The sequence below is a fragment of the Larimichthys crocea genome, chromosome IX (genome assembly GCF_000972845.2).
Source record: "Larimichthys crocea isolate SSNF chromosome IX, L_crocea_2.0, whole genome shotgun sequence".
Classification (NCBI taxonomy): domain Eukaryota; kingdom Metazoa; phylum Chordata; class Actinopteri; family Sciaenidae; genus Larimichthys; species Larimichthys crocea.
The window spans coordinates 8,833,330-8,844,654 of NC_040019.1; the positions used below are offsets into that span (position 1 = coordinate 8,833,330).

Genomic DNA, 11,325 nt, shown 5'->3' on the forward strand with positions numbered 1-11,325 from the left:
ATAACCCTTTGATTTACCATGATAAAAATAAATGTTTAGTAGCATATTAACACATAAAGTCAGTGTAGTTTTTTTTTTAACAGATAGCTGAAAATAAATGTAGAATAACTCGCCATTTTCACTTTCCTAGAAACTTGTTGCTTCTGTGTAATAATAAAGTTACTATTATATATCGATATATGTGTACGTCTTACATATGATCCAATACACATATACTTGAAATTTTGAGTGTACTTTAGATTTTATCTATATATTATTTATGAGTATTTTTTTTATCCACCTTGTGTTATGTGAGCTACTGCAACAATTGAATCTCCCCGGTTTGGGATCAGCAAAGTACATCTTATCTTATCTTAATTTATTTAATCTGCGATTAAAGTGCTAAAAACAACTGTAGAAAAAAAAAATCAAATAACAAGTGCAAAGTTAGTTTATTGTTTCTATATTTCAGGACAAATAATACAAATATTTTTAGGGTCATATTTTTTGCATGGTGCATTTGTGGTCCTCGTCCAGTCTCGTGCCACGGACACCCAGCTGTCACGTTGTTTACGCTGACGTCACCGTTTCGCCTGGCAACAGAACATGTATGGTTAGGAAGATGTTAATCCAATTCAGCCTGAGCAGTGGCCACAACACCAACACCTGAGGAAAAACATGGTGAGTTATCATGATTCATAGCCATGGCTGCTGAGTAATTTTAATTTAGATTATCACTGACTGACAGCTGCTGTTTTATGATGTGTGTGTGTGATACTGACAACTGTAGATATAGCCAGATTGTTACATGCCAATGAATGGGGCACCTAGTTAGGACAGATGTCATATTGGGTTAGTTTTTAGAAAGTTGTCACTGTCGAAAAGTGAACATTAATACAGAGGCTGATGTCACTGAAAATAGTAAATGTATTTGTGCATTTTATCGATTCTAAAATGTCTTGTTTGGAAAGTTGTAACCGATTTGATTTAAATAATAACATTATTCTTATTTTGTGTACACTCACTATCAACAATTTAGGCTTCTTTTAGTTCTGCAAGCACAAACTAATTTTATTTATTTCAATTGTATTTGTATACAATATATAAAAACAAGAAGATAAAGTCAGATCAACAAAGTCAAGGAAAAATAAATGTGTTATAAGACTTTAAAGATGTGCACTGATCTGATCTACTGAAAATCAGTTGTTTCCACATTTGACACGCTGCTCGATACAGGTCGCAGAGTGCAGTGGCAACATCTTAACAGAACACACTGTAAGGGTAGCTTAGCACTCTCTGGACACAAGTCATTCACTGTGCACATGCCTAATCTTGGCCTGCTACATGTTTAGTTCAATGCAATTGGCTAACAGCTAAATCCTCATGCTCTAGATGATTCCTGCTGTGGGGTGAGTGTTAAATCTCTTGTATAAGCTGTGCCGGGTTTCCACGCTGGCTTCTGATGAATGGTCCTTTACCTGTTACAGCGTAGACGATGACTCTGCAGAATTCTAGTGAGAAAATGACTACAGGTTTCTCTGTGAAATGTCGTCTTTAAAACCTGCTGCCTCATTGAAGTTCATCACCACTAACTGATCCACTTGTAGGGCCTGTTGTCGATTCTTCGGAGGCTGAAGCAGGCTCCAGAACAGGAGGTGCGCTTGCTGTTGCTTGGCCTGGACAATGCTGGCAAGACCACTCTGCTCAAACAGCTGGCAGCCGAAGATACCAGCTACATCACCCCCACACAAGTACAAATATGCACACATACAATCATTTTCTAAATTTCCAGTCAAACTGTTACCAAACCAAGCTTTAATTCACCTGTTGTATTGAACAAAGCATCAATAATCCTGTTATCCTTTAATAGGGCTTCAATATTAAGAGTGTCCAGTCATCTGGCTTCAAGTTGAATGTTTGGGATATTGGAGGTCAGCGCAAGATCCGCCCATACTGGAAGAATTACTTTGAGAACACAGATGTCCTGGTAGGTTTTCTTTTATGTACTTGTGACACTCGCCAGATTTATCAACATCTGCAGATAGTAGTCCTTACAATATAGTAATATATGCATGTTATGGTAATATGTATGACTGTGTTATTTGCAGATCTATGTGATTGACAGCTCAGACAGGAGAAGATTTGAAGAAACAAGTCTGGTAAGATTAGGTTATTCACATTTTCCTTAAAGAAGTGTAACAATAAATATGATTACTGGTCATATACAGTTACTAGAGAACATTCAGAGAGGTATTACAAATATAAATATTCTCACTGGCGGCGTGTGGGCGCATCACAAACAGTAGCCAAGCCAAATGTCAAAGGTAATATTTAGTTTTCAAACTCATCCAGTACTCTCATGTGTCTGTTCCTCCAGGAGCTGGCTGAGTTGTTGGAGGAGGAAAAGCTCGCTGCTGTGCCACTGCTAATCTTTGCCAACAAGCAGGACCTGATGACAGCCACCCCAGCGTCTGAGCTGGCAGAAGGTCTCAATCTGCACACTATCCGAGATCGCATGTGGCAGGTCCAGGCCTGCTCAGCAGTCAGTGCAGAGGGAGTGCAGGTAAATACAGTACAGATTCTGTCTTTGCAGTCAGTTTGAGAACTCACAAAATGTTGGTATTGACTACTTTAATCAAATTCACTTTGTGACATCACCTGAAATCTAAAAACCCTCCCTCTCCCTGCTCATAATATACACATTATATATAAGATTGCCAAGATTAGAGGTCCAAATTTAAGCGTGCTATCATTTTTATAGAGACCAAAGACTTTGCTGCATCTCTACTGCCAGTCAACATATTATACATCATCCAGTTGACAGCAATCTGACAATGCTGACACTGAATACTTGCAGGTTATGATGCATTTGCCCTCCTTCCTTCCTTCCTTCCTTCTCTCCGCATAAGTATGCAGTCCTGAAAATCCAAACTATGGCATGTAAACATACTTTTAACCTGTGGCACACATCACATCACTAATTTTCACAGCAAAACGACATTGTCTGCTTTTTTAATTTTCTTTCAGGATGGCATGACCTGGGTTTGCAGAAACATAGCAGTTCGGAAGAAATAATGCCAGAAGCAAAAGATCTGTGAAGAATTGCAGTTGCACTTTAACCTTGACCCACCCAGTCACTTCATGTTCAGGACGAGGAGGTGACAGAATGTATTATTAGTATTATTACTATCATTATTACTATACTCTCTTAACTTGGCTGCATTCAAATATTTAGAACAAGTAGACATTGTCAATACAGTGATTCTCATGTTACCCTGTCTATGCATGTCTTCAAATGTATATACTGTATATATAAGGCCGTCTCATTTAAAATGATTTTGTAATGTGGTACTTTTAATGCAGGCATGTTGGCAGTAACTGAATAAAACTGACTGCTATGTGAAGTATGCCTGTAAGTCTCTCTGGTCAAAGCTAGAGGGCGGCCTTGCACTGGTGTTGCCTCTCAGGGCTTAATGCCCAATTATTAAATCCTCTACTTTCCATGAATGATGTGGCACCCTGTGCCATATTTGATTTGTTAATTTCATAATCACCATTTTTTTCTTCCTTTATATATATTGTGCTCTATTTCCAACCCCAAAATCTATCTTTGACATGTTGTCAAACAGATTCGAAGCCACAAACAAGGCAGGCGTTACACAGCAGACATTCATTTAGTGATGCTTTAACATTTCGCTCATTCACACTCTCGTAGAGCTGCTTGTGGCCACGCTGTGTTCTGCTCAGGATGAGAAAAAAAAAATCTGTATCATGGTCAAAATGACCATAAAACATGCACACAGTGAACCGACCTCAATACATCTCTCTTGCGTACACAATAAACCATATAGAAACACCTTGGCCATTCAATTACTCAACTACTCACCTTGTTCACCATGATTTACCACAAGGCAATTGCATTTTTTTGTCTATTTTTCTATTTTGTCTTTTGCAGCACATTTGCCACAAACCCCACTAATCTGAACTGGCCGAGTGCTCCGCTGTGGTCCTATAGGGCATTTACATACAAACCTTTTCCAGGACTAATAGCTCTCCAATACAATTTGCATTTATATAGCCCCCTTCATACCAACATGATTTGGCGCCTTTGCCCATGATAAAAATAAACCTCCTCCTTTGGCCTTGAGTTACTGCCCTGCTGGTGTGTGTGATCGTGTGTGTCCCCTCTACGTATGTAAGGTTGGTTGATTTTAATATGTCAGAGCTGCTTGATCCTTCGATCGAGACTGAAACAAGTTCAGAAAGCCTCAAAATGGACCTCACAATGATTCAACCCTCAGTGTGGGTTTAGTCTTATGTGGTGCGCGTGTGTGTGTTTCCTGCTATACAGTACATTTGCATATTGTTGATACAGCAGTGTAGGACACTGGGGCAAAGAGTCACAAGGTAAATATTAAGCCAACAACAAATTTCCTTGGACAAACTGAAAAAGGAGACCTACGGTTATTTAATTTAAAGCTGCTCTCAGTTTGTTCGTGCAAACACATCCAATACTTTTACAAGGCTCTATGGAGCATACATCAAAAGAGAGAAAAATAATGAATAAGGAAATGAAAGTCTACCATGTGAGACTGAAAATAAAATGCCACCTCTCACCCTTTGGAGTGCTTAATCATTAACATCTAATCCATGTGATTATCACCCAACCTGTAAAAAATCTACTCGATTACACATAGAAGCGCCCTGATAAATCTTCCCAATTGAACTCTCCAATAGCATCAGATGGCAAAGGCTCAGGAGTGCCTTTAAATCCCAAATGAATAAAATTGGATTGACCAAACAGAAGAGCGGATTGGAGCAACCGGTCCTCGTTACCTCTGGCTCTATCATCGGTGAGGTGAGAGGCAGTCAGGCCTGCAAAGGGCCATAAATCATGGGACTTTCCCAGCTACTCAGGCCAGCACACCGGCCTCCCACACAGGGGGAAACGAAGGGCAGAGAGTCTGATTGACTCACTCACAGGGCTAAAAAAGCAGGGGGGGGTGGTGAGATCCTGTGACTTAATTAAAGTGTTGTGTATCTCACATGCTGTAAGTACAGCTCAGTCACTTTGCCGTTACAGCAGTGAGATGTGGGGTGCATCAGTGCTTAGATTGCGGTTTGACTCAGAAGAAACATTTAATACGTAAAACTGAACTGGGTGACGAGATTATGCTGCTATAAGGAACTACATATTTTAAGACAGTTGGTGAACCAAACTTAAACATTTGCATGCACTTTATGTGGTTCGTCATGTAGTTGACCCAACTGACTACTTTCAACAGCATGGGTAAGATTACAATGCTATTGCAACACAGGTGATTCTGCTATATCACGGGTGGTGGTACATGACTTCCCTGTAGTTGTACTTTTGAAACATTTGAATGAAAATAAACTATGACATTTCAGGAATCTAATTTAAAACAAATTTAGCATTTCCTGTAAAATTTAGTTTTAATATCAGCCTGATACATAGTCACGTTAACGTACTTAGCACAGGAACTATTCGTTTGAAGTTCGGATCAAGAGTACTCCTCCTCCACGAAGTTAGGTTAGGTTCTGTCCCGGTTTCCTTTGAGAAATAAACCTGCATCCTGTGTGAACTGTCCTACTGCTGCGTTTTAATGGTGGTACCTGGAGAGCTGAATGTTTTCTGAGGTGGTAAACGATGTGATAAGTTTGAGAAACACTGTGCTCTATGATATATTGCAAGACAGACATCTGCAATACACATATCTGTGTAACTGAGGAGAAAAACATTCAGAAGGCTGAAGTGCCAGAAAACACAACAGTTACAAAAAAATGTAATAAAGGGGTGAAATCTGGTTCCAGCTTCTCGGATATGAGGATTTGCTGCTTTTCTCTCTTTCACTTCATTGCATATTGAATATCTTTCAAGCCTTCTGAAGACATCAACTGAGGATTTGAGAAATTGTAAGGGGCATTTTCCACTATTTATGACTATAATCAAGAAAATAAGTTTAATCAATAATGATGATGTATTATAATACTGTAGATTGTATCAAAATATCTTGCAAGAGAACAAACATATGTAAAGTTAGCTAAAGAAACATGAATATTGGACCAGCTTAATCACTCTGACGAATCTTTATTGTAACAGCAACAGTTTGTCGTGTCGCCAGGACTTGTAATGTTAAAGTAAATTGTTCTTCTGCTCTCTCTTCAAATAAAACTCCCATGTACCATATAAGCTGCTGTAACCAACACGAACCTGGCTCGTCCCTAACAGCAACGGGGATGGTTTGTTTGGCCAGCACAGTGTCCCTCCAGCCTCATTCCCAGGCCAATCCTTTATGATTAAGCAGATAAGTGCTCGTACTGGATGATAAAACAAACAACAAATGTCCACATTCCTCTCATAGCTTCTTTGATGTGTGTGTGTGTGTGTGAGAGAGAGAGAGAGAGAGACTCTCCGGGGCTCTTACCGCTCCAAGCCCCCTTGCTATAATCAAACTGCAGAGTCATAAAGAGCGAGGGATGAGGACTATAAAAATGATCAGGAGGCTCTATCAGCCGGGGGACAGAAATTCACACCTCTGAGCAGGTCAGTTAGAGCGTGGAGGGGGGTCAGCGTCGGGGTCGGCCTGGTAGGGGGTCCACGGTTCTGTTTGATGCTCCTGAGACAGAAAGCAGAAAGGTTGAGGTGGTGTCAGGATGAGCCAAGATGCTACCAGAAATTTTGACTTTTCTGGAGTGAGTTAGCTAATTCAGCAAGTAGCAAGTCAAATTAAGTACATTTTGTGCGCATGTGTCCTGTTTCAGATGATTCTTGTGGCCTTTGGAGGTGTTGTGAATATGTATAGTTTATTACAGCATTATTTGATCAATTCTTGGAGACCAGTTTTGGTTGTCCTGGTGATAGGAACCTCCAAATTTCGACTTTGGAACAAACTTACGAATTTGCCTGAACAGCTGCTTAATGGAACTATTTGCATGCACACCCCTGCATTAGTAAGGATATAGTGACTTATTTTTTATTTTTCATATCACTGTTCTTTAAGGGGAAACATGTTGTCTCATGATAAACAATCCTTATGTGAAGAATTTACCGGAAACTCTTTTATTTTGGTGTTTTCAATAGCACTAAAATCACACAAAAGCAACAAAAATATTTTAAAAGTTCTTAATAAGTATGTGTGGTCAGAGGTCTTTGAATGGTTGTTTTGCAAGTTTTTAAAAGAAGAATAAGAGTTTGAAACGCATGTCGCTCATTTGTGTTAAAGCACTTTCACTGCAAATCACTGCAATTGGAAACCAATCATGTCCCGTAGATAATAACATGGGTAAACTGTGGAGACCGTGAATCAATAACTCTTCACTAGCACGAGGTCAGAGATCATACTCTTGACCCCTCACCGACCCTTGACTCCAAACTGCACTGGGAGGAAATAACACCTTCCCTCGTCCGAAATGTTCCCAGATTGACTGATTGCCCTTATCATTTGACGGATCTGGTCCAATTCTCTTTTTTCTGTCTTCGCTCCCCCAACACACACGCGCTCTTGTCCCTCCCCGGCACTCATAATTTGACTTTTTATCACCTCTCGCTGAAACAGAGACCCAGCGCCATCCGTCATTACAGCACACGCTGACAGCTCCTCACACATGCATGGATTTTTACATTTGACTCAATCCAGGGGCTTACTTTACTGTAACCGATTCAATATTCCTCAAATGAGCCGACCGATCTATATACACGCCACAGTGGATGGGATGATCTATAGCACAGCCTTAATAGATTTCCCAGGCCTCAGAGCCTGACTAGTTTAGGGGAAAGGACATAATTTGTGTAATAAAAACATAATTATTCATTTGACTTGCTTGATAATTTATGTTACTCACGTGTTACGGTTAAAATATGTGGATTTTGTGTCTGCATGCTGAACTGTGTGGGTGTTTTAATAAACCTCAGGATCAGGCTGCACCATCTATCATCAATCCAGTTTGTGCCTTTCTAAGTTCTTAACTACTGACTAGTTTCAAATGAGTGATCATAAATATAATCTGATACAAAGCAATCAACTGTGTAAATAGGATAGTAACATTACTGCCATAAATAACAGTTTTAGGGAGACAAACAACATATTAAACTTACCATACAATCCTTTGTAAATATAGGTATAATTCTGTTTTCTTTATATATGCATCTATAGAAGTGTGAGTATTACGTACAACCTCATTTCCAAAAAAGTTGTGGAAAAGTTGTGTAAAACACAAATGAGTGCAAAGATTTGCAAATTCTTTTTAACCAGATGAATACAGTTCAAAGACAAAATATGTAATCTTCAAACTGATAAACATTTGCATTTTTTTGTAAATATGCAGCCACTGATTTAACGGATTCGTTTTTGGACTGTAGTGTCCAATTAAGGTCATTTTAATCTATTCAATGTTTCTAATATAAGATATTTGTGTGTTTACATTTCATTTGTATATATTTTTTAGTATCATTTCCAACATACTGTAACTGTTAACAATGGTCATTTACTTTTTATTTGAAATGTCATCAGGTTATTTCTAACCAACTTAATATTTTCTCCAATTTTGGTAGAGGCATAAAGTCAGAGAGTTTAACAACACATCAGAAATGTGAAACAAAGATTTAGAAAGTAGTATTCATGTAGCTCATGAGAAGCTAACGTTAACAGACATTAATTGGTCATTTAGTGTAACATAATATAAACACATTGGCATAACATTTTCTACTTTGAGGTCTTTGTAAGCTTACATCATTATTAAACAGTGGTCAGATCACATAACCTCTTTTACACGTCAGTCTTAACGGGTAATATATTGGCAAGCTAACGTTAGTTTATCTAACAGTTACACCTGGCAGTGAGTTAAATATTTTATTAATCCATACGTGAGATCTACTTTGTGTGGTGCATTTTTAATTATTTAGTGATGTATACATATCAACAACATTATAACCGTGTTAGTTAAACTTATGAACAGCTCTTGGACAAGATAAAGTTCAACAAAGAGAGAACAAATGGAGAGATGTCACAGTATACAACACAAACAAGTAGCAAAGGTACCTTGTCTTTAAATAAAAATCAATATTTCCTGCAGCAGAATGAATAAAATAGTCATGTTTATGATGTTGCTCTCATATTATAAATAAATTACAGCAGAGCGCATAACAGTGGTGCACCAATCTCTGCACTGTTCTGTCTGACAAACAGAGAAACTGTGTGTGTGTGTGTGTGTGTGTGTGTGTGTGTGCGTGTGTGTGTGTGTGTGTGCCAGAGAGGCAAAGGGAAATATTGTTTGTGTTTTTATTTTGTTTATGTCTCCCTGCCTTTTATGGCCCGCGCTCAAGCTTTGCCAGCGCCAGAGAGGGTAAAAGAGAGGGAGAGAAAGAGAGTATTCTCAATTTCCTTCTAAAAAGAAAATTCATTTGCAGTTGCTAATGTAATGTCACCGTTGTGTTTACTGAGCGTGGATGATGTATAGGGGATGTTGCATTGAGTGAGACTGCTTAATGATGCATAGAATTAAGTCTGTGGCTTTCAGCTGAGCTCCCCTCTCTCTCTCTCTCATGCTCTCCTCTCCCTCTTCCTCCCTCCCCTTCTCTCTTTCACACACACTCCCCATTCCCTTCCTCGTTCCTTCCCTCCCTTTTACCTCTCTCTTCGTTTAATCCTCACCCTCCTCCTCTCCCTCACCACCACCACCACCACCACCACCACACCAACCTCTCTCTTTCTCCCTCAGATGCAGGCTGTCTTGGACTGTTGGCCACACGTTGCTCTGTGCTCTGTTGCCTAACTCCATCAATCACTGCGAAGGGAAAGAAGAGAGTGTGGAGGGGAGGAGGTGGTGGGAGCGATAAAAAAGAATAGAAATAAGATATGGTTGGGGGAAAATGAGCGGGATGAAAACACACATTGGGTATAGACAGTGTACAGGGTCGGTTTTAGAAACCTGCAGGGAAGAACACCTCTTACATTTAATGATCCGCTGTGTACGATGGCAGTCCAAATAATTCCCCAGAATATTGTGTGAATTTACAGATGGAATTGTGTTATGACTATGGCTCTAGCTATGATTGTAAATGTTGTGGGACCAGGGATGATGATGATAATGATAATGATTATGATGATGTGATTTTAGTGCTTATGCTAACGGTTATTACCTGAGCGTGATGACTACCTGAGTGGGATGAGAGCTGAAGGGAGGATTGTACTTGTGGATGAGTTGCAAGAGAAAGAACGTTTATTTATTTATTATTTTTTTTAGATTACAAGGGAAATATATCGCTTGATTCAGACATCAGGGAGAGATGTGAATTCAAATTACTGATGTGCTTGCTTTAAGAAAGCTGAAATGTTAATATTGCTTTCTTGAAAATGGCTTTGGTTGATTCTGTGTTCACTCTTCTGTTTAACAAGCATTAAAAACCAAACAAGATCCTGCAGACCTGTGGACTCTAACTGTCACGATGTCCGACAGTTAGAGTCGGACTGGGAATACTTCTGTTCAGTTTTAATGAATCCTATTTTCAGTACCGTCCACGTGATGCACTGAGTAGTCCCACATGGCATAAAATTGTCCAACAGACAAGACAAAAAGGACAATATCTTTGTTTGAAAATCACCTGTAAGTATCACTGACAGTATAAAGAATGGACAGAGCCTGAGTGACCTTTCCAAAAATATGCACCGCCGCCATGTTGCATGTACTGCTCCTTCCGCCTCCCGTCTAATCTAAATATCGGCAAAGATGTTTATCATCTGCGGACCTGAGGTGGGTCGAATGAGGCCTGGGTGCTCTAATAAGCCATCTGTAACGGCACTTACCTGTCAATCAAGCTGTCACACTGTTAATTATGCAGAACTTCAAGCCTTAATATCATCTGAAGGGGTGAGTTTAAAAAAATTCATCCTCCTCACAGTTGTCGTGAATGGGGAAATTTTCTATAGAGACCACAATGGTTGCCCGAACCAGGCTGTAAACATGTTTATTTCTGCTGTGAAGTTGGACATTTTAATACGGGCTCTTATGGAGATTGACTTCTGCAGCCTGTCTCAAGTGGCCACTCGAGGATACACAGTTTGGCTTCATTTTCCAGCCACAGAGGTTGCCGCTTGGTCAGTATTCATATTATTGGTTGTGTTTTCAACCATTTTGCCAATGTGATTTAAAGGACTAGTGTGTGGGATTTAGTAGTATCTAGCAGTGCAGTTGCAGATTGCAACCCCCTCCAATCACCTTCCCATTCCAAGAGTGAAGGAGAAACTACGTTGGCCGCAAAACATGGGCCGATCTAGAGCCAGTGTTCAGTTTGTCCATTCTGGCAATATGACTCCGTGGAAGAGGACC

The 11,325-nt window shown here is 39.6% G+C and overlaps 1 protein-coding gene across 1 annotated transcript; it reads left to right on the forward strand.

The window, feature by feature from the left end:
• Positions 1–528: 528 nt before the first annotated feature.
• Positions 529–3,477, forward strand: LOC104924966 (ADP-ribosylation factor-like protein 3). Its single transcript, XM_010738466.3, has 6 exons — positions 529–660; positions 1,587–1,730; positions 1,850–1,966; positions 2,088–2,138; positions 2,357–2,542; positions 3,007–3,477. The coding sequence occupies exons 1-6, from the start codon at positions 658–660 to the stop codon at positions 3,052–3,054; spliced, it is 549 nt and encodes a 182-aa protein (XP_010736768.1). The 5' UTR covers positions 529–657; the 3' UTR covers positions 3,055–3,477.
• Positions 3,478–11,325: the final 7,848 nt, after the last annotated feature.